At 39.8% G+C, this 25,052-nt stretch overlaps 2 protein-coding genes across 2 annotated transcripts; one reads left to right on the top strand and one right to left on the bottom strand.

Annotated features, from left to right (window-relative positions):
• Positions 1-1,205: 1,205 nt before the first annotated feature.
• Positions 1,206-2,033, top strand: LOC121999708 (fasciclin-like arabinogalactan protein 14). The gene has a single exon (XM_042554353.1). It carries the CDS (start codon positions 1,206-1,208, stop codon positions 2,031-2,033), a length of 828 nt encoding a protein of 275 aa, XP_042410287.1.
• An 11,360-nt stretch (positions 2,034-13,393) lies between these two features.
• On the bottom strand, positions 13,394-14,830 carry LOC122000474 (NADPH--cytochrome P450 reductase 1-like). The gene is made up of 6 exons (XM_042554865.1): positions 14,475-14,830; positions 14,319-14,378; positions 14,155-14,231; positions 13,905-14,049; positions 13,722-13,828; positions 13,394-13,624 (listed from the first exon to the last, which is right to left on the bottom strand). The coding sequence occupies exons 1-6, from the start codon at positions 14,742-14,744 to the stop codon at positions 13,561-13,563; spliced, it is 723 nt and encodes a 240-aa protein (XP_042410799.1). The 5' UTR covers positions 14,745-14,830; the 3' UTR covers positions 13,394-13,560.
• Positions 14,831-25,052: the final 10,222 nt, after the last annotated feature.

The following is a 25,052-nucleotide window of genomic DNA, read 5'->3' as shown; positions in this document are numbered from 1 at the left end:
ATTTTATCAGACCCCATCTTTATACACTGTATCAATATCTTTTTAATTTGTTTTTTAATCAAACTACCCACTACAACCGATTACATCAGCTACTCAACTCACTGTTCATCGATTTTAGGTTTTTGATACATTAATTTCAATTTTAAATCCTCAATGTGCACCAGATAAATATGAGTTACAACCGTTATGAAACTGGGGACAGAGCTAAGAAATTTGTATTGGAATGCGAAATTTGTGTGGTTAGAATGAGAAGTGTCATTCGTCCCTCATTCATCCCCTAATTTTTATATCTCTACATTTCTTATATTAAAAAATTAGGAGAAGGTCCATCTGCCCCTGGTTTCATCGCTGGCAGCAGCTACTTTTTGTACCTATTACATTCGAGTTGTAGACAGAGTTATAATAATTGTGGTTTCGTAAATACTAGCACGTGAATATTAGATAAGCATAAGCAGATCAAATTTATATTATAGTTAATATTAAATATTATTATAATAGCTATGAAATCATAGTCATTATAACTTAACTCTTGTTAATAGGTCCAGAACACTTAATCGATTCAAAATTTAAATTTAAAATTAACTCATCAAAAAATAAAAAACTGTCCATCATAAAGTTAAAATTAACCGAACAACTCAAGGCAGCAGTGTAACCTTACATAACACCCTCTTGATAAGTCATTTTTTCCTAATTCAGATATTTAATTTTTATCAAAATTTTTCACTGATTATAAAATAAAATGAAAAATAAGAGTTTTTCAAACTCCCTAAATATAATATGATGCAAGTAAAATTTAAATTCCAAAAAGCTCTTCCCATTTTCTATCATTGGATCATAATTTCAAAAGCTAACAAGTCATTTCCTGGAATTGCATAATTACATATACAATCTAAAAATCAACTAAAATCATCAATTTATCGCATTAAGTTGATAAATGTCATTCTCCGAACAGATCGAGGGTCCAACCAAATGTACGTAACTTAATAAAACTGAATCTGGATTGACCGATGTACAGCAAGACTCGGTTGAAAAACCCCCCGGATCTCATCTTTTCCTAAATAGCTCTTCTATCCAAAAATAGCAAATTGCCTCTCTTCCTCAGCCTCTAAGCCACCTATAAATTCACTCCCCTTCCCCTTCTAGCAATTCGAGCTCCTCCTCCTCTTTTATTTATTTATTTATTTAAATAACTTAATTATAAGAAGATGGCTTCCAGCTCCCCCTTCATCCTCCTCCTCCTCCCCTTCGTCCTCCTCCTCTCCCCCATCGCCGCCCATAACGTCACTCGCATCCTCGCCGACTTGCCCGACTTCTCCGCCTTCAACCAATTCCTCTCTCAGTCCTTGGTCGCCGCTGAGATCAACCGCCGCCAGACCATCACCGTCCTCGTAGTCGACAATGCCGCCGCCGCCCCGCTCTCCTCTCTCGACGCCGAAACTCTCAGGAGCGTCCTCTCCATCCACGTCATTCTCGACTATTTCGACACGTATAAGATCCACAACCTCCGCCGGCGGACCACTCTGTTCACCACCCTCTACCAGACCACCGGCGTCGCGGAAAACAACATGGGCTTCCTCAACTTCACCCACCTGGCCGACGACCGCCTCGCCTTCGGCTCGGGTGTCAAAGGCTCGCCCCTCACGGCTACGTACGTCAAGGCGGTCACGGCCAAGCCGTACAACATTTCGGTTCTCCAGATCAGCGGCGCCATCGTGCCGCCGGGCATTACCGACGCGCCGCTCGCACCCTTCGGCGCGCCGATAACCGTCGTACCTGAGCCGCTGGCACCGGCTCCGGCGCCTGCGGACGACGACGCCCCGGATGCTGACGCCCCAGCGGCGGATTCGCCTGCGCCAACTGCGGACTCTCCGGCGCCGGCCCCTGATTCACCCGCACCTGCTTCAGGGCCTGCACCGGACTCGGATGCATCGGCTCCGGGGGAAGCTGACGAGGATAATTCTTCAGCAGGACGGATAGCCGGCGGCATTACAGCGGGGCTCCTTGCGACCGTCGCCGCCGTTCTCATGCTTTAATTGCACTTTCAATCGTGTGAAACAAACTGTTGTGGTCGGAGGAAATCATTATTTATTGATGAATGGGGCTGGGGAGCCATAATTATTTCAACGGTTGAGCTTGGAGGAGCTCAATTTCAATACTGATTTTTGATAATTAACAGAATCAGTTATCATCTTAAATTGCTATTTTAGTGTACTTATCAAAGAGACGGGTGACGCACGCAGATTTTTTTTTTTTTAAATCACGCACCCTATTCGAGAATAATCACTGATTTGCAGTTGAAATATTTAAATTTGAAAATAATTTTGATAAAAATTTTCCACCAGCCACTGCACCATAATTCTGGGGGAAAAAAATTATTTTGATTGCCAACATTATCTAAGGGCGGAGATTTTTTTCCGTCGCTAATTAATTATTAAAAGTTAATTTGTATTTTCAATTAAGATAACTCTTGTCTTTTCAGTTTTCTATGAGTCTGGATAATAGTGTTAATCAGTCATTGGAATTGTGTTAAGGAATTAAGATAGGGTCTAGAATAATCTGATGATTAGTATAAAGATATGTGCTTTGTACTGACTGAATGGTTGAAAAAAAAAGCATCCTAAATAAATCAAAGATCCGTTTCCTCTCTAGCCTTCTTTTTCGTATACTACTCTTCATTATCTCCAATAAATTTGGTATCAGAGCCAATGACCTCTTCAAATCCTTTAACCTTCTTCACTTATTCTCCTAGTCAAATACCCATATTCGAAGGAGAACATTACGAGTATTGGAGCTCCCAAATGGAGACCATCTTCATTTCCCAAGATTTGTGGGATGTGGTGAAACAAGAATTCGAAACAGTCGCGGAAGAAGAAACCGAGAAGCAGTTGAAAGAGAATATAAAGAAAAATGCTACAGCCTTGCGAATTATTCAACAGGGGGTAAGTAAATCAATTTACCCTAGAATTTTCGGCATGAAGAGCGCCCAAGAAGCATGGGACGTTTTGAAGAAGGAATTCAAAGGGGCTCATAAAGTGATCTCAATTAAGTTACAAAATTATTGGAGAAATTTTGACAACTTATCGATGAAAGAAAATGAATCTGTTAAAGATTTTTCTTCAAGGGTGGCTGAGATTGTCAACCAAATCAAGGGCTGCGGTGATACAATATCCGAGAAGAAAGTAGTGGAAAGAATTCTCAGATCATTACCGCAAAAATTCGAGCATATCGTTGCCGTGATCGAGGAGACGAAGGATAAATCCCAGCTAACTCGGTACGAGTTGTTCAACTCTTTGGAGGCACATGAAGGCAGAGTCAATGGCTATACGAATCAGCCACTCGAGCAAGTTTTTCAAGTAAAGGCCAACCTCGGGGAAAAGAAATCTGATGCGAGACAAGAAGAAAGAGGGTTTTCATCTTCCTACAGAGGATCATCAAGTAGAAGACGAGGAGGCTCAGGTCAAAATCATGGCCGGGGATATGGAAGGAAGCCATCATTGGATGTGCAGAGGTCTGGGACAGAGTGCCAGATCTGCAAAAAGCCAGGACATGAATCAAAAAGTTGTTGGCATCGCTGTACTAGGTGCAAAATTTCCAATCATTCGAAGCGGGACTGTTGGTTTAAGGAGAAAGCTGAAGCCGCAGATGCTAAGGCGAATTTTGCGAAGGAAAATGATGTTGAAAAATTATTTTATTCATCTATAGATTCCGAGCACAGTTACAAGGAAACGTGGTTTCTTGACAGCGGGTGCAGCCACCACATAACCGGAAATCGTGATTCTTTCGCTATGCTGGATGATAAATTTTCCACGCAAGTGGAGCTTGGTGACAGCAAGCGTGTAAGCATCGAAGGGCAAGGAGTTGTTGCTGCTTCACAGAAGGAGGTAATAAAAAACATATTCATGATGTCTATTATTCTTCAAAGATCACCCATAACTTGTTGAGTGTTGGGCAAATAATGAAGGATGGTTATAAGTTGATTTTTGATAATGATCGTTGTGATATCATCAATAAGAAGAACAATTTGAGAGTAGCTGCTGTGAAAATGAATGCAAATGGTTTATTTCCATTCGAGACAGGGAAGTTGCAGACATATGCTCTCAAATGTGGAGACCTTGATGAATCCTATCTTTGGCATTTAAGGTATAGACACTTAAACTTTAAGAGCTTGCAGCTTTTGGAGCAAAAGGGAATGGTCACTGGTCTTCCTACAATCCATTCAAAAGATCGAGTTTGTGAAGGCTGTATATATCGGAAGATGCATCGATTTCCATTTCCAAAGACAGCATGGAGAGCTCGAAGTCCATTAGAGCTTGTCCATGTTGATATATGCGGCCCAATTCGAAGTGCTTCTCTCGGTAACAAGCAGTACTTCATTCTTTTTGTTGACGATTTTACAAGAATGATATGGACTTACTTTCTCGATAGAAAGTCTGATGCTTTCAGCACCTTCTTACATTTCAAAGCCCTTGTTGAGAATCAAAGTGGATGCTCGATTAAGGCTCTCCGAATAGATCGTGGAGGAGAGTTTATATACAAACCTTTCCTCAAATATTGCAAGGAGAACGGGATTCTACGACAGCTTACTGTGCGGCACACTCCTCAGCAAAACGGAGTCGCGGAGAGGAAAAATCAAACGATTGAAGAAATGGCTCGCAGCATGCTCAAGGGAAAAGGACTTCCTAACAAATTTTGGGCTGAGGCTGTGAATACGACAGTGTATATTCTAAATCGTTCTCCAACAAAGGCTGTTCAGAATAGGACTCCGTTCGAGGCATGGTATGATCGAAAGCCAGTTGTAAATCAGCTCAAGGTTTTTGGGTGCGTCGCCTATGCTCGTGTGTTGCCACAGAACAGGGAGAAGTTTGATAAAAAAGGAGAAAAATTGATTTTTATTGGCTATAGTGATGAGTCCAAGGGGTATCGTCTATATAACCCAAAAACTAATCAGTTAGTTCTCTCAAGAGATGTAATTTTTGACGAATTAGCTGTGTGGAATTGAGACGATAATGATTCACAAGTGCCTGTATTATCGGATGGAGCTGGAACAATTCCATTTGCTGATGTTGCTGGACCAACTGCGGGGACACAAAGCAGGATGGAAGGTGAAAGTTTGAGCACAGAAGGAGAAAGTTCCAGTACTACTGCGCCAACTGATGACTCAGAATCAGATTCCCCTCAAAGGTATCGCTCTTTATCTGACATATATTCAGAAACTAATTTGGCTTTGTTTGCTGGAGAACCACAGAATTACGTTGAAGCTACAGATCAAGAAGTGTGGAGAAAAGCCATGAATGAAGAGATTAAAAGCATTGAGAAAAATCAGACTTGGGATTTGGTTGATTTGCCAGCAGGAAAGGATGCAATCGGATTGAAATGGATATTCAAGACGAAGTATAATGAAGATGGAAGCATTCAGAAGCACAAGGCCAGAGTAGTCACAAAAGGCTACTCACAGCAACCGGGGATTGACTTCAATGAGACCTTCGCACCGGTCGCTCGCATGGAGACGATAAGAATTGTTCTCGCTTTGGCAGCTCAGTTGGAGATGAAAGTTTACCAACTTGACATCAAGTCGGCCTTCTTGAATAGAGAGTTAGAAGAAGAAGTTTATGTATGCCAGCCTGAAGGATATGTTGTGAAAGGGAAGGAAGAAAAAGTGTACCGGCTTCGAAAGGCTCTTTATGGGTTAAAACAAGCCCCTCGAGCTTGGTACAGCAAGATTGATTCCTATTTTCAGCATTTCGGTCTTCAGTGCAGCCCAAACGAGCCTTCCCTCTATGTGAAAGTCGGAGAAAAAGGAAATTTTTTAATCGTTTGTCTTTACGTCGATGATGTGATTTATACAGGAACCGATATAAAGATGGTTGAAGATTTTAAATTGGCCATGATGAAAAAGTTCGAGATGTCTAATCTTGGACTTATGAGGTATTTTCTTGGTTTTCAAGTCAAGCAATCAAGTGGCGAGATTTTCATTTCACAAGAAAAGTATGTGGAGGATCTCTTGAAGAAGTTTCAGATGTTGTCTTGCAAACCCGTGCCCACGCCAATGGCACTTAATGAGAAGTTACAGCAAGAAGATGACAGCAAAATGGCAGATGAGAAGCTTTATCGAAGCTTAGTGGGATCCTTGATTTATCTCACAAACACGAGGCCCGATATTGTTCAGCCTGTAAGTGTACTCTCGAGGTTTATGAGCAAGCCAAGCAAGGTTCATTATGCTGCTGCAAAGAGAGTGCTCAGATTCTTGCAAGGAACAATGAAACATGGGTTGAGATATGTAAAAGAATCGAACAATGATTTGGTCGGTTTTACGGATAGTGATTGGGCCGGCTCCCTCGAAGATAGGAGGAGTACCTCAGCATATCTTTTCTGTTTCGGATCAAAGGTGATTTCATGGAGCTCAAGGAAGCAAAATACAGTAGCTTTATCATCTCCAGAGGCTGAATATTCTGCAGCAACAAGTGCAGCTTGTGAAGCAGTTTGGCTTAGGCGAATTATGGCTGATCTGCAACAGAAACATACGTGTTCGACTACTATTTTCTGTGACAACATGTCCGCAATTGCAATGACAAAGAATCCAGTTTTTCACGCCCGAAGTAAGCATATTGAGTTGTGTCATCATTTCATTCGAGATTTGGTGAACAAAAGGGAAATTCACTTGGAGTTCATCGAGATTAATGAGCAGCCTGCAGATGTTCTTACAAAGCCCGTGTCATTGGAAAAGCTTGAGAAGTTTAAAGACAAAATGAAAATCACAAATTAAGGGGGAGTGTTAAAAGTTAATTTGTATTTCCAATTAAGATAACTCTTGTCTTTTCAGTTTTCTATGAGTCTGGATAATAGTGTTAATCAGTCATTGGAATTGTGTTAAGGAATTAAGATAGGTGCTAGAACAATCTGATGATTAGTATAAAGATATGTGCTTTGTACTAACTGAATGGTTGAAAAAAAAGGCATCCTAAATAAATCAAAGATCTGTTTCCTCTCTAGCCTTCATTTTCGTATACTACTCTTCATTATCTCCAACATTAATAACAAAATTATATTAAAATCTGATCGCTAAATATATCGAATCTCCGTCACAAATATTAGTTACGAAAATTAAAATTCCTCGATTAATATAATATTCAATTCTATAGCTAATTTACATCATATATTCAAATCCATTTACATCACGATACACGGTACATTCACATCATGATACATGATACATACACATTCACATCATGATACAAGATACATTCACATTCAAATCAATTCAACATTCACAGACACATTCAAATCTATTACAAATCACACTATCAACAAAACAAGATAATGTCCAATCAGAAAGTTAAATTTAAAACATCGCACATTGTTTAAAAATAATATAATTCAAATTCATTACATCCTAACTCAAATATCAAAAACTAATATAACCATCATCTCAACCTACAGTAATTATAATACGATCGGTTATTAAAAGAATAAACACATGATTCAAACTACGCTATATTTTAATTTTAAAATAATCACGCTCATATATGAATCTAAAGTGTAAGCTACTTATTAGAAAATGTAAAAATGGATCAACACAAGTTTAATATAATTTAAAATAATACATACTTTAATGATAATATATATATATATATATATATATATATATATATAAATTAACCGAATCATTTTGTAAATTTTATGAGTAATAAATAAAAAAAAAATTATGTTGAAGGTCAACACATCTCAGAAACTACTTATCAGGAGTGTTCAGGTTTCTTATGAGTCAAAAAGGATGTGGCATTTAAAAATTTGGAATTCATCTATCTATGAATTCTTCTATTTATTACTCTACTAACACTTAACTCAATCTTCCATCGATTGCTCTATTGCTATGACCTGATTGCTCAATTCTTTATTTTTTTGTTCTAACACTTCCATTAAAGTAGGACGACACCTAAGCCTAGGAGCCATCGCATAATCTATACAATTTTTGCCTAGGAGCCATCGCCGTAGAGGAAATTCTTTTTCCTTCTACCAATAATGTCATAATTTTTGCTTGGGAGCCAAGGCCTTCAGAGTCGAGTACCTTCGCTCGGAGGCTTTCAACCAAATGTTGACTGATTAGTCCTTCTGACTGTTCGACTATGGCATCGATGAGACCCTTTAGCAGCTGAAGAGGGCGTCCATCTTTCCATCGATGTCTCGAACAAGTTTATCCAGAGGGAGAAGATCGTGGATTCGCTCCTTGATGATGTAACCTACCAATCTGGCATAGATCTCATACTAACTCTATAACAACTCCTTGGACCCACTAAGTACTCATGTAAAAATTTACCAAGTTTAGTTCAATGCACTCCCGTTTTGCTTTATGGAGTTCTCAATCAGTAAATGTGCTAGTTTAAAGCTTGCTTTTAGTATTTGAGACTTAGCTTTTTCGATCTACTCGAGCAATAAGGAGTGTGAGAGCAAGCCTGCTCAAAACTTGGTCAAACGGTGCGATATTCTAGGATACTTGGCGTGAGGGCTTTGCTCGCTTATAACTCGGCCGAACGACGCGAGAGCCTGGGACATTTAACGCGAGGGATTTGCTCATTTATAACTCGGCCGAATGGCATGAGAGTTTGGAGAAGTGAGTGTAGGGATCTAGCGCGCTAAACACGCTTAAACGCAGCGAAAAATTAACTAGATCCTCTCCAGAAGATCCATGCGAAGGAGAAAACAATCATATACTAAGTTTTACAAAAGAGGTATACCTTTGTTGTGTGCTCTTCGCTATCCCAATAGTAACATTTTCTTTGGATGCAAATCTCAGCGTGATCAAGCGTCCGCGCCTCTACGGTATCCACACAAACACATCCTTCGTTCGTCACACGAACGAAGCCTTCAGAGAAGAACCACCTTCATGGTGCTAGCCACTCATGGAGGTTCGGCCAAGAGCAAAATCGCCCAAGGAGGAAGAAGGAGGAAGAAGAGGGAAGATAAAGAGTCACCATTCTCATTTCTTTTTCATCTTATTCTCATCCAATGAAAAATTCATTCCAAAAAACCTATTTATATTCATCCCATGAATACCAAGGGTTTTTATCTCTTTGTATTCCTCTTAATGGGTTAGATTATTATATTGGATTAACCATGAATTCAATAACTCAATAAGTCTAACCCATTGAGTCTAACCTATTAATCCAATGTATCTAATTTGGATTAGACTCAATCCAATGAGTGGGCTCCTTTGAGTCTAACTCAATGAGTAACCAAAAAGGCCTGATCATCTTATAATTGGCTCTTAAGGCTAATTACTAACAATCTCCTACTAATAATAGTGTCAATCACCATTAAGATGACACCAACACTTTAGATTTACCCATTATTCTTAATATCCTTAGTATTTTAGTCAAACTAAAATACCTATCTCCAAACTAATATGTTCTTTGTGTGTGACCCAATAGGCTCTCGTAACGTTGGCAATGTATCCAAATTAATATTTGCGATACATAAACAATGAGTGGCATCTAACAATGCATCATTGCTATCCAAGTGACGAGAAAGTCAAGATCCGACCTAACCTATCCGTGACTATTATCTTGTAAGACTCAGTCCTTCTATCCTTGATATCTAGATTGATTAATGAGGCATAGACCGTGACATCCTCTTATCAATCTTTGTGTTTCTTGATCTCTAAGTAGACACACTAAACAAATAAGCTCAATATCTCATATTGACTCATCTGAGTATGACCATATATTCTTGTATCCTACTAATCAAGGGGCCCACAGATATCGCTTCCATCATATGGAAGGAATAGATCTCATCTACATCACTCACATCCCTCCGCATAATTTATTGCATACCCAGTGATCGAATTTATAGTCCACCTTGTTACAGGTGACGTTTGACGATACCAAAGTACACAACTCCTTATGTAGGGAACTGTAGTGACTTCAGGTCTAAGGACTATTCATACCAATAGTCACATGAGAATGTTTATGACACTCATATAATGATCCATGAAACATCTCATGGCGGGTCAATTCAGTACATATTCTCTAATATATACTCATATGTCAACCTGATATCTCATATCCATGACTTATGAGATTAATTCATCCATTGACCTACATGCTAATCTTAACGAATTAATATTGTCCTTGTATATTAATGCTTAACTAGGAATAGTTTAGAGTAGTGTTCTCTACAATATCTCACTATCAATTCAATCAATTGATATATTATAGATTAGAACCTTCTACTCTAAGACATTATTATACTTATTCATTCAGCACAGAACTGAAGTAAATATAATAATCATAACCTTTGCCTTTTAATGAAATAACGAAATATGATACAAAATATCCTAAGTCAATCAACTCTTGATTGTCTCTTTGGGCTTACACTAACAATCTCCTTATGCCACTAGTGTCAATCACTGAAATATCTAATATCCATTGGCCTAGTGTGACCATTATACTTCTTCGGTGCCAAAGCCTTAGTCAAAGGATCCATAATGTTAGTATTGTTTGGTTCTCTGCATATCCTCATATCTCATATATCGATGATCCCTCAAATGAGATGGAATCATTGTAGTATCCAATACCTAAGACCACCATTTAAGTAAAATACATGTCCTAACTGCGATCTAGAATCATCCTTGTCAATTTTAGAAGCTTGCACCACTGTAACCCTTTACAGCAACTGTAGTAACCCTTTATAGCAAGCTCTTCATCGCCTCCAAAGATCAAGAAATAATCTTGAGTTCTTCTCAAATACTTAAGAATATTCTTGACTATTGTCCAGTGACCTTCAACTGGATCTGATTAGTATCTTCTCGTCATGCTTAACGCATACAAGACATCTGGATGAGTACAAAACATGACGTACATGATATACCCTATAGTAGATGCATAAGGAATCTGATCCATGCGGTCCCTTTATTCCTTAGAAGCAGGGCATTGAGTCTTCGAAAGACTCACACCATGTGACATCGACAGGAATCCCTTCTTAGAATTCTGCATGGCAAAACTTTTAAGCACCTTGTCAATATATGTACTCTGGTTTAGACCAAGACATCTCCCAGATCTATCTCTATAGATCTTGATGCCTAAAATATAGGCTGCTTCACCTAAGTCTTTCATTGAGAAACAATTCCCAAGCCAAGTCTTCATTGACTGAAGAGTAGGAATATCGTTTCTAATGAGAAGTATGTCATCTACATACAATATGAGAAAAATGACTGTGCTTCCACTAACCTTCTTGTAGACACAAGGTTTATCTTTATTCTTGATGAAACCAAACGCTTTAATTGCATCATTGAATTGAAGATTCCAGCTTCTAGAAGTTTACTTTAATTCATAAATGGATTATTGCAACTTACACACCTTTCCAGCATGCTCTGGATCGACAAAACCCTTAGGTTGTATCATGTACACATCCTCGAGTAGATTTCCATTAAGAAATACAATTTTAACATCCATCTGCCAATCTCATAATCATAGTAAGCTGCAATTGCAAGCATGATCTGAATAGACTTGAGCATCATAATTGGTGAAAAGGTTTCATCATAGTCTATATTATGAATTTGCTTGAATCCTTTAGCTACCAATCTACCTTTATAGGTATATGCCTTTTCATGTCAGTCTTCACCTTGAAGATCCACTTACACCCAATGGGTTTGATCCCTTCAGGTAGATCAACCAAAGTCCATACTTGGTTAGTGTACATGGATTCTATTTTGGATATCATGGCCTCTAGCCATTTCTCATAATCTGGGCCCTGTACAGTTTTCTGATAAGATGTGGGCTCGTTGAGACCAACTAGCATTACATCACCGTTGTCAGACAAGAGAAAAGAATATCTCTCAAGTTGACGACGGGTCCTATCAAATCTGCGTAGAGCTTGTGCTACTTGAACAGATTGTTATTGCACAACTTCTTGCGGTGTAACAAAATCATGATCCACAATATCTTGTGGTACCTGTTCAATTTCCATCAAGGCGTCGGTGCTAGTTTATGTATCTTGAATTTCTTTAAGATTGACTTCACTCCCACTAATTTTTCTAGAAATAAATTCTCTTTCCAGAAAGACACCAGTTCTAGCAATAAACACCTTGTCTTGTCTGGAATGTTGACCGCATCTCGCTGACCCGGATGGTGAGCTGTCTTTTGTGTTGACCAAGTCGTCAGATGTCCTCTAATCAATAGTACATGCAACCAGCGACCGGGTTATCCCGATCCCTGGTACCTCGATGCTTGAGGCGGGTCCCATGAATATATAAGTAGCCGAAAAATAGTAGAATAACAAAATGCATGAATTATGAGTACGATAACGTACCTTGGCCCCGGGGGCGTCCTCTGGTGGAAGGTGAGCTGGTCATGATGTTGGGTCTGACGACGCTAAGTTGGGTGTGGCATGGATCCGGAAGGTGGCACGCGACACGCAGGTCAAAATATGAATCTAACAGTGGCACGTAGGCCGGAATATAACATACAATAATTGCTCATAGGCGGGCTAGTGACAATGGCTCACAATTGTAATAGTAATGCGCAAGACAAAGCATAGTGGCTCGATGGCAGGAAACACAGCAGATGACCGGAAGGCTAAATCAGACACCGGCTCAGTGTCGAAAGTGCACGATAGCGCAAATCAGAGGGTGATCACGACTATGCAATCGGCGGATGCAGATTGGAGGCAGTAACCGTTGATGGCAGCGCGAAGTCGACAATCACTGGTGGCGGCGGCGACGACGAAAGGAGTTGTTGACGAGATGAGCAGAGGGAGAGCCCGCTGAAAAGGGGGAGAGCGGCGGGGCAGTCCTGGTTGCGATATGTGGTGGCATAGGCAGTGTCGATCATGAAGCACGAGGAGGAAGAAAAAGAGGCAGCCGACCTCGAAGACTGTCAGAGCCGAAGGTGGCGGTATGCTCCCCGCGGCGGTGATAGCGTGAAGAGGCCATGACACACGAAGTGGAGCAATGGGAGTGGCGTCGGGGTCATCGGCCGGTATCAACGCTACTAAGGTTATGCAAGAGTGGAGAAGTGGCGGCCGGAGGCCTTTGCCGGTGAGAGGAGAGGGAGATAAGAGAAGGCGGTGCTCTCTCCTTCCTCCCTATGGCGGCGAGCCCAAAAACCACGAAGCCCCATCCTGTCTTCTCTGGTGAACAATATTTATTTTAAAACCAAACCCTCAAATCATGAAATGACCCAAATGCCCTCCCTTCCACCTCCCCTTATCTCCTCACCGCATCAATTTGTTTATGAGAGAAAGTCTATTACAGTAATTTGTTATTGAGTTCTCGAACGTTACTCTTATGTTATACTATTGCATGGGTCTAACACACCCTTATCCAGTCCAATATATAGATCTGACATACCCTTATCAAATCTAATTTATGTGTCTGAAGTACTCATTTATATATATTACATATATAACGCAGGTGTGTAATGACTAATTTATAGAAAAAATGTGAAGGCGGTTGGAGTAACAATCGATACAAACATACATGATTTAAATTCTCACATGGGAAGCATCTCCGGCTCCGTCCAGGAGCACGGTGCGGTATTCTGGTACTGCATCGACGTAGCATGTAGATCAACCGACCACATCGCCCTCATCGCAGAGTAACTTGTCAAGCTCTAGCCAAACGAGATCTTTCCTGCAGCAATCGAAAGCACGAGCAGAGTCAGGTCTTTTTGACTGGTTTTGCTTTTACCTCCTCTGTTTCAGGGTGTCTTCCATCGCCCAGGCCATACCATGCGACGAAGTCGTCCTCGATGCACTGGTCGTCGTTGCCAAGCCCCAGAGGAAGAACCCGCTTCGCGCCTTGCTCGTCGAGGATTCGATCCACGTCTATACCGATCTGAATAGAGCCACAAGCACAGAAACATTATTTGTCTAATTATACTCGCGAGTGCTTAAGGAGCAAGATGTGTAACCTTGTTGTACTGCTTGTACTGCGTGCTTCCCAGTGCGAAAACTGCGTATTGGAGGTTGTCCAAGCAGACGTTCTTCTCTTTCGCCAGCTCGTAAAACCATCTGCAGAACCTCGCGGCGTTGTCGGTCGGTTCACCATCGCCGCAGCTGGAATTCAACAGTACAGCCAAGTTCGAAAATGGAGATCAATTAATCACGAGAAAGAGATCGATTGTGGTGATTGGAGCTAGTTTAGTGTCTAGACTGACGTACGTTGCCAAGAAGAACAGTGCGAGAGTCTCTTTCTTCAACTTTTCTTCGTACTCGTGGTTTTCGATTGCATAATCATCCTAAACAATCGACAAGACAACAGACAGAGAAGGAGATTCATAGGGGAAGCAAACTTGCAGTTCGTGGATTGAACTCGCGAGACTCACCAGATCAACGACTTTGAATACGGCCTTCTTGTAGCGCGCATTGGCTTCCTCCGCCAGAGTCTGCTCGAAGCTCGAAGTTTTTAGATCAAAAGCATCGGAACACACCTTGCTTAGGTGACTGCAGAATGCAGAGATTGCGCGCGAAGGAGTGCTGACCTTGGCGAACCTCTCGGCGGTCCCCGTCTGCGAGCCGAAGAGCAAAGTTACCTTCCTTTTCCCCTCGTCGACGTGATTATCTACTCTGTTCTTGATCCTCTTCGGCTGCTTCTTAGCCGGCGCTGCCGCCGCCGGGGTCGCTTCTTTGCTGCAGGCCGTTCTCTTCCAGAAAAGTAGGAACGCCGCTAAACAGCCGACTAAGACGGCCGCCTCCATGAGCCTTGGGAGAAGCTCCGGCGCGTCGGACTTGCACTGCAGAATTGCCGACATGATATCGAGAGAGAGATCTAGGAAACTTGCACCTAGCTCCGATCCTTTTTCTTGTTCTCCTCTCCCTTTAAGTTATTGGTCAAATATAATGGAGGGAGTGGTCGGACGACGGTCCCACAGACAACCATTCAATTGGACTGTTGGCTAAACAACAAAATTAAACGAGGAGCAGCGGTTCCATTCGGGAGTCGAATGAACAAAAGATACGACGCGGCAATTTGCTGAATGACGTACTTCTATATTTATTAAATCATATATCTCACCTTTCCATTCGGAAAAAAAAAAATCACAAGGGCGTTTTAATATTTTTGGAATTATCGAGTTGCCATCCCACTTGAGTTTTTATCCAAAGTCGTTCCACCGCCTTATAAATCTAATTTTATAGCTGTTACCATAGGAAAAAAAAACTTCACGATTACCTTAACTAAATATAAATCTATGAACGAGTTTCGATTTATATATTATTCATTTTATGATTCAAGTCGAGTTAAAAATTATGATTTTTTAAAATTTTAGATTTAATATTCATATTATAATAATTATGATTTCGTAGTGGTCACACCGTGAATGTTAAACACTACATTTTAAGATGTCATAATTTTTTACTCGGATTAAATCATGAGACATACAGCATATCAAATAGTAACTCATTCAGAAATCTACAACTGATTATTGGTTGAAACTTATAGAAACCCTATTTTAGCTCAAAAATTTATTGTTTAAAGGCTTTTCAAAACTCCAATCAATTTTAGTCTTTTTTTTTTTTCATGTTGTAGTAGCTACATAATCATAGCTATTATAACTATGTGTCGACTTAGTTATAGCAGTTATAGTTTCGTAGTTGCTATAATACGCTCAATCAGTTTAGGATTTAGGAGAGAGATATAGATATGATAATAATGATAACAGTACTGAATGACAGTTGTATTATTTTATAGGAGAATGAGGTTCCATTTTAATAAAATATTAAAGTGGAGTGTCTTTTGACTATTTAAAAAAAACACCCTATTGAAATTTCCCCCTTTTTCATACACGCTAAATTTTTTTTAAAAAAATAATTACTTTTTATAAGATTTTGAAAATATAACTTCTCTCTTTAAAAAAATTAAAATTATTTAAATTTTTAACTAAATATACAATTGAATCAAAATTAAACGATATGATTATACTTAATACACCTTGCAGTCCTTGTCCTAGTAGTTCCTGTAGACCTGATTTACAAGGGTCCATGCCAGATAGCCAAAAGACATGACTTGAAGACACGACCCAGGAATATCAAGTCTTTCCTGAAAGACTAAATGCTCATAACTTCGGAAAGATGGCGGCATGGGAACAACCCATTTAGGTACATCCCCAGAAAGATTAAGTGAACATGGCTTTGGAAAGATGACGGCTTGAGAATAACCTCTTTGGGTATCCCCGGAAAGACTGAGTGTTCATGGCTTTGGAAAGATTATGGCTTAGGAACAGACCATTTGGGTACATCTTCGAAGAGACTAAGTGCTCATGGCTTCGGAAAGATGACGGCTTGGAAACAACACTTTTGGATACATCTCTGGAAAGACTAAGTGCTCATGGCTTCGAAAAGATGACGGCTTGGGAACAACCCATTTAAGTACATCCCCAGAAATATAAATTCCTCATGGCTTCGGAAAGATGATGATTTGGGAACAACCCTTTTGAGTACATCTACAGAGAGACTAAGTCCTCATAGCTTCGAAAGTGTGTGGACTGAAAAGTGCACGGACTCAGAAGTGGATGGACTTGGAATTTCGGGGACTCGAAAGTATATGGACTTGAAAGTTCATGGACTCAGAAGTTCATGGACTCAGAAGTGCATGGCTTGGAAACAATCTCTTTGGGTATATCCCTGGAGAGGTCTAGCACTTAGATAGCTCGAACACAGAAGTGGCAGTCTATCGATCTTGGTCAACCAGCACAGATAAAAACTCACACAGGTTACCTTCTTGGGTAAACCTCTTTCAGTTCTTTCTCATCATAGTTGATTGATAGCACAAGAGCATCCCTGGTAAGGAATGTCCTCAGCTCGTCATCCATGTCTTAGAACATTCTCTCATGGGAATATTGTTATATTTGAGAGATGTCCTAAGGTAATCACCTTATGGTTTGCACCAATTTATTGGATAAATAAAAAATTACTATTTGAGTGTGCATTGCTTATACAAATGATTGGATCTGAAACTCATTTACTGAACATCCGCAATACAAATCACAACATAAGAAAACTTGTATTTGGATCACAAATAGTGAACATTTCTACATGTGTAATTATGAATGTATTAAAAGATTCCCTAGTTGATGAATTGATGAGATCGAAGATCATCGATTCTGTAAGACTGACATGTGTTGGAGATATTAGGATGTCGAGAGTTAAACGGGGATGCTAGTTATGGTAACTAGATTATTGGAGTGACTTACTATGAGATTTCATTTGGTTCTCTACATATACAGATATGTCAATGAAGATCTCATTATAGCTCGAGTGCAAGTTTCCTTCGACTTGAAGTATTAAAGTCACCTTGGTCATGGAGACTTATACTTTGACATATTAAGCAAGCATCTTTGTAGAGGTGTGAATCCAGGATGATTGGGTATAAGTCTAAGTACCCGAAGGTATTTGAATGACTAACAAAGGATTCACCACTCCTTACAAGGAAATGTATACCTTATGGTCACTTGTCAGGATTATTACTTAAAAAGTTTTGGTGAAAACATCACATATTAAGAGTATGGTACTCTTGAAAACATATCTGAGTAATTTGAATCTACAGGATGAGGAATTATTACTTGGGCTAGGTATGATGTAGGTAGTCTAGTGGAGACTGACATATAGATCATATCCTGAACCAAGTGATTATAAGATGAGTGAAAGGAACGAGGCACAACTAATTGTAGTTGTTAAAAGGTTCAGAAGTGGTTCTAGAATCAACCGTTTGATTTTTCTATTAATTGAGGATCATGATATATTAGTGCGTGGTACTTATGATTGATTCATAATTAATTAGGGGTGTAAACGAATCGAATCAAGCCAAATATGAAGAATAATCTAAGGCTCGAATTCAGCTCGATTTAGTTATATTCAAGTTTAAGCTCGGTTCGAAGCTCGAAAGTTTGAAATTTTTGGCTTGAATTCGGCTCGAACTATTACTAAAAAATAAGTACTTGAAAGGCTCACAATTTATTTATTTAATATATAATTATATTATATTAATAAATTATTAAGGCTCGTGAGCAACTCGCGAACTATCGAACTAAATAATTTGTGCTTGAGTTCAGCTCGAAAAAAATTCAAGCATGTTTAAGTTCGGCTCGAATTCGATAAGTTCAAATACGAATCAAATATTTATTGAGTCGGCTCAAAAAGCTTGCAACCCGGCTCGATTCATTTACACCCCTATAATTAATAGTAAATTATAGACGACCAATATAACTGAAAACCTATTAAATCACACGCACTATAAGTTTATACAAATGACTTAAAATGAGTTTGAGAATTAAATTCTTAAATCGAGAGAGACTATGCTTGGTTGGACCAGATGAAGGGCAAATATGAAAAATATTTTATCGGAATGGAAGCATGGATGGATCACGTCTTTTGAAGATGAGTTGTGTTCTCCTTGGTTTAATTATCAACCAAATTTGTTTGATTTTAATTAAAAGAGGTTTTGTTAATGAACCAAGTTGTTTGTCTTTGAACCAACTTAGTTTGACCTTGAACCAAACTTAAGGTTAATGATATGGGTCGCAGATTAATGGATATGGGTTTTGGACTTGTTCCTCTAACCCGATAAGAGATTTATATATTGGTATTGATGGGAGAAAAATTAATAGTCCGATTAGAAACCTAAATGTTAGATTTTTAATTCTTCTCCTCTCTCTTCTCCTGGTTGTCGTCGACACCACCCATTGCCCCTCAGGCTAGCAACTTTTTGCCAGCCAAAAAGACACCGGAACACAATTGCTCCAGCTATGGATAGCCTCCCAGAAGCGCACGAACAACAACAAGGAGTTGTTGTCTCGCGCGCCATCGCCACCTCTTGCTCCACCGGATAGGCATGCTGCTGGTTGCCCTTCATCCGGTGGTAACTTGTTGACCTTCGGAACCCCTTTCCATCGGCTGTACCATCGACAATAATGAGGAAACCCCACAAACAATAGCGATTATCGTTGTCGTTCATCTCTTTTCATTGTCGATGGTTTGCTTCGGCCCTGGACACGAATAGAGCCTTGACCCTTCTCTCAGATTGTGTTGTCTCCGAGCATTGGCTAGTATTGAAGACGAAGACAAGGCTTGTAGATTTCCAAAGTTGTCTTGAAGAGTTCTCGGCATGGATACATACAAATAGAGGTAAGGCTTCGGGAGCGTTGCTTGGATGATGTCATTCCCACTCCACGTCATACACAAGGTATAACTAGTTAAATTTAATTCAGTAAATTTTATTTTATGATCATGTTTCTATAGATGTATCTTCATATGTATGTGTTGTAATAAAGTAGTTTATTATTATTTTTTTTTCCACTGTGCATGTTTATGAAACATATTTTAGCACACATCTACATCGGACTCCCTAATAAATATCTACCTTAAACTCTGACCCCTTGATAACCATCATTTGATCATTATATTTTGATTCATATAGGTATGCTTTTTAATCTTCTCATGTGTTAATTTCATGTTAATATCATGTTTCATGAGTTTGTGAACTTAATTGTAAATTATATCATATTTGTGGTATTTGATGCTAATTTTCGATATATTCTTTATAGGTATCAAAAGGGTCATGGACTCAAGTCAGATTAATCTAAATTGGCCTCAATTCTGATATTAATTGAGGAGATCAAGCTCTAAAGCAATCTAGACCGTCCATCCAAGATCCAAAGAGATATAAGCCATCCATCAGAGATCTATCCCATCCAAATCAAAGAGAGGGTAAATCAGGGTCATTGATCAAGATCTGGAGCTTTTGATTCAGATCTGAAGTGATCCAACTGTTGAATGGGATATGATGCATTCTCAACCATTGATTGAGATCTGATGAGATTTAAAAAGAAATGAGAAGCTACAGTAAAGGGATGGTCAATTTGCTACAGGTGGAGCGTGATCGCACGAAGCAGAGGAGAGCAATCTTCTTCTGATTTCCACCATCAGCGATCTTCTGAGGTCAAGGGCACTTCCCTTCCTCCGATCATCATCCTATCTACCGTCGGCGACGCCACTTCACCCATCTTATCTCTATCTGGATCGTGATTCTTGGAGATGAAGAGGAGGGCACGACTTCATCTTCTCCACCCGCCTTCCGCTAGTCACCGGAGTTCCTTCCATCGTCGGAGTAGGGTCAAGGGTTTCACTTCTCTATTCCACCTCCATTTGATCCAAGTTTCGGCTATATTTTAGCCATCTCTAGTATCATCTTCTTGGCCACAGAGTTGTCGCCAAGCCACCATCTGACACCATCTTCCGTCATATTTTCAACGCCGATCATCGAAACTAGATCGCCAGAGGAGAGTGGGGTTTACCTTCTTCTTCAGATCTGAGTTCTGAGCATCTATGCCATCATCTTGTTCGCCACTGATTTCCTCTGTTTTGCCTTCCTTTGGATCCAATCCAACCCTAGCTTGGGTTGTAAGCATCTTTAGATCCCTAGATTCATTCTTATTAGTGATAGATCCCCTTCCATGTGACAAATGGTTGGTTTGTTCCCTTAAGCATCTGATCTTTGTAATTCAGGTTGTTCTTGTTTAGTTTTCATTTTGTGTTCAATTTTAGAAGCATTGGCTAGTTTCATATGTTCAATTGTGGAAGGAGTTCAGTTTGATTCTGTTACATGATCTTTACTCTTTTTTGATGTATGTGACTTTGCTTAATTCATGCTTTGATCTTGTTTGTGTTTGAACGTTGTAGATGTTTGTTATTTGTTTAGAATGCAAATAGAATATGTTAGATCAGTTTCAATTAAGTGCTCAAGTTTCCTTAATTGCTTTGCTCTTCTTTAATTCATTCCATTAATAGTTTAGATAGGTTGTCTTTTACTACTTGTCTTTTAGCATTTATAGTTTAAAACCCAAAACCCCATATCCAATAAATTAATCCTAAGATTCCATCATAATTGCATTCCTTGTGAGATATGACCTGGGGCATACCCTATACTTCATTAGTGTAGTTAGGAGGTTCAGTACTTTATTATTTGATACCCAATTCACGATAAAGTTGGGTTTATCATCCTTCTGGTTATTTTACTTTATCATTTCTATTAATATAAAATATCATAACAAAATATATTAACCTAATAAGGTTTAATGGATGAATAACCTTATCGAATTTTTTAGAAATTTTTAGGGATTTTCTGGAAATTTATTGGAGCTCGTATGGTATATTTTAAGGGGATGCATCGAATAGACTTAGAGAAAGCCTGTTTGATATATCAATTAAGCTGGGAGTTGATTAATTCCTTTAACCTAAGGTTTGTTATAATTAACCTAAGTAACCCTAAGCCCTAAATTCGCGATTTCTTTCTCATTCACACGGATTCCCTCTTTCCCTGCTTCACCCGACTCACGCCGCCCTCTCCCTCGCGATTTCTTCCCTCACGCGACGCTGCGCTGCCCCAACCTGATTCAAGCCCTCTCCTCTCCCGATCTATCACCACTGCCCTTCCCTTGAGTGTCGGAGCCATTCGATCCACCGTCGGTCGGGAGTCACAGCTCTTGTTCCCCTCACATCTCCTCCTCCCCTCTCCTCTTTGCACCGCCGCCGGCATTGAGAGCCACCTGGTTGTTGTTTGAGGGCCCTCTCGTCGGAACCCTTCTTCCCGATCCTCCACCCGCAGCCTCTCCCTCACTGTGGCATTGGGTGTTTGCCACCCGAACTTGACGATGCTAGCCATCCCTAGCGAACCAACCACAAGATCCAGTGATCGCCTGGATTCGTTCACGGCCGATCTGCTCCTTTGGGCACCTTTGCCCCTCTGACAGTGTTGTGCCGACATATCAAGTAAGTGCCACCCTTCTTGTCGGTTGATCCATGGAAATGAAACCCGCACCACTACAAACGGGGTCTCGATCGGGTGCCACCACTAAGGTGCGACAAGCTAAGGTACTCATCTGGACTTTAAGGGTGCATGGATTTCGCATATTGAGTTCCCTTTGTTAAATTCTTCTTTGATTGGAACAGATACAGAACATCTAAATAGCTTGTTGTTCAAATTCTTGATGAATCGAATGCTGATCTCTTTGGCACATCCTGTTGTTGGGGTCCAAATTGGAGAAGGGTCAGCTATTTGCCATCAACATATATAAGTTATTGCTGAGGTTTGGGCATCTGATCACTATCCAAATGTCACGGGTGAGTTTCTTTAGTGACTTCGCCTTTGATTTCCATTGTGGATAAGTTGTTCTTTCCATATTTTTCATGGGTTATGTAATTGTATGAAAGGATTGATTAAATGGAGATTTATGATGGGGTAGACTAAGAGCAGTTAAATCATGTTGCAATCTAATCTAATGGTAATTAAGGATCTAATGTGAATTTACTTCTTGGGTGGTTTAGGCTGAGGTTGGAAAATAGAGTGGATATGATCATCTGAATGGGAATTAATGACTTGGAGTTAGCTATTTATTTTAAATGAAAATTAGCTATTGATGCCTATGTAATTAGATAAATTACACATGTGACGCAGGACTTTGATTCGGGGCGTGCGTCTCAATGTGGGATTTATCGGATACGACCTTCTTTTCGAGGCGGATACCTTTGACTTATCTCTTTTGATATTGTCATTATGATATGCGTAGTAATTTATAGCTAGTAGTAATGGTTGTGTTTAGCTACCATTGGTATGTCACTACTTGATACCTATAGCATGCCTTTTTTTGTTATTATCTGTTATGCATTTAGACTTATATTCTTTTGTTCTTTCCATATGTACTTATGGTGTACGCGACTAGTTACTAGACATACCTGAAATGTGTACATAGTTTCATGATACTTAGATCCTTGTTGGATTTCTTTACCTTTTTTGTATATATTATGGAGGTGTCAGAATTTACATGTTGTAGTGTCATGCACCATCTTGCATGATTACATGTTGAGCGATTGTCAGCTCCATTGTTGTTGAGCACATCGCCAGTTACATGATCTGCACACACAACCACTCATGAGTTAGTGGTACATCAGGCAGGGTATGTGCAGTTTACTCTGTCAAGGCTTCGCTAGTCCGCTCATGGGTAGCGATGACTGCAACATGTAGCAGGCAGGGATCCCTCCCCTTGACCATGATATGGGGAGATGAGAGCTTAGGCTCCCCCACTATGTTTGGGGCAGGAGGATAGGTGTACTCCGACAGCATCTTATCCACTCGGTCACTCAGGAGTAGTGATGGTGACTGCACAGTTGTCATAGTCCTATCCACTCGGTCTCACCATCGCGTGTGAGATGGCTGACTGTGTCAAGGGTGGTCATGTCATATTTACATTATATGCATGGATTGCATTTATTGTTTGTGGTTGTTGCATTTTGTATGTTGCATTTTTGGTGGTTGCATATGATTGACATGCATACAGGAAACATTTTGTGTCTGGTCTGACAACCCTTATATCCGGATAGGAGGTCCTGGTGAGTACAATTTTTTCAGTCTTTTCAGTTCACATTTTCTATTATTGTTCGGGAAACTGTACCGCATGATTATTACTGGTATAGTTATATTTTACTATGCATGTCCGCTTGATACCCACTGAGTTGTTGAACTCACTACCCCTTATTTTTCATGTTGTTTTCAGGTTAGCACATAAATATGTCATGCCACGTAGAGTATCTTGACTGTTGGTCCCACGTTACATCAAAAGATGGTTTACCTCGCTCTTGATTTCTTTATATATATTCTTTATTGATTTAGCTTTCTATTGGTGTTTAGCCATGTGGCTATTTTATTGGTTTGGTGTTGTATTTGTGTTTAAGTCGTACCGGCATGCATTGTGTTGTTTTGATTGTATGGCTTATCGTTTGTTTTTTCTTTGTGTTTTTAGCGCAGCCGTGTGAGCTGTTTAATATATATAACTGCGTGGTTATGTTTTTAATACAGCCGTGTGGGTTGTTTAATATATATAACTGCGTGGTTGTGTATATTCGAACCGTGTGGGCTGATGTATTTTGTTGGTGATGTATTCATGTTTCAGATTGTCACCAGTATAGGGGAGATGTTGTCGGATTTTCCTCTGACAGTGACTCCTCGAGGCGTGACAATTAATATCTCTCTAACTAGAAATATAATAAGTGAAATCATCATCCAGGCCATGAGAACATCCCCCGTGGGAATGTCTCTCTTGCACTCCAACTCTATCGACCATTTTTCTTAATCATTTATGCTAACTCTCCTTGAATCGTGATCTTTACAATAAAGGCAGTGTAGTGGATATGGGAATAGCAGGGAAGTTAAGGGGTAGCAGTAGTCAACTGAACTGGAGGAAACTAACAAGATGGACATTTATCAAATATGGCATGGTGAGGAGAGGCTAGTCATGAACGCTCAATGTACTCCTCAGAGTCATCAGACCCTGTCTTTAACATGCTGAGATCATAGAGTGTCAGAGGATGTCCCAAGCATGAGGTGATAGCCTCTCTCCATACCTTAGCTCAAGCCTTTCACCTAACGGAAGACACTTTTCCTCACAACTCACCAAAACTCCTACCCAGTGGAAGGCATTCTCTTTTCTAGTTCAAACCCTTCTCTTGAAGGGGGCGGCCTTATTCTTCAGCATTGTGTTTGTAGGATCAGATCGTGCAATAAAGGGGAAGTGAATATCGTTTGTTTAAAACTTATTTTTTCTTTTACAAAAATAAAGTCACGGTGAAAAAACAAATAAAATACAAGTGGTTACTTGGTTCATAATCCAATAACTGCTACTCTAAGGCTCACAATCTCTTGGACAATTTTCAAATGGGTAGTCCAATAATACTCTCATTTCTGAAAAAACTTTCAGAGAAAAAGAGAAAACTCATACAAGATATGAAGAAAATAATAACAAGCTACTATCTCTTTTAATGTAAATGCAAGATGTAAAATATACCGACAACGTAGAAGTAGAACTTAGTCGTAGGCTATCGTAGAGCCTCTCGGCATAGCGATAGTAGTATTTGCATGAATGGAGCAATATAGAAAGAGAAATTGATGAAAGAATTGTTGTTGAGTCTCAGAGCCTGAGGCTTCTTTTATAGCTTTTATCCAGTCGATTGAACCCAATAAGATCCCGCTGTCTTCAGCTTGATTTTAGGGTTTTCTTATCAACTGAATGCCC

Source organism: Zingiber officinale, chromosome 7A, assembly GCF_018446385.1.
Source record: "Zingiber officinale cultivar Zhangliang chromosome 7A, Zo_v1.1, whole genome shotgun sequence".
Lineage (NCBI taxonomy): Eukaryota > Viridiplantae > Streptophyta > Magnoliopsida > Zingiberales > Zingiberaceae > Zingiber > Zingiber officinale.
The sequence above is the reverse complement of the archived record's forward strand: the minus strand, read 5'-3'. Positions and strand labels throughout refer to the sequence as shown.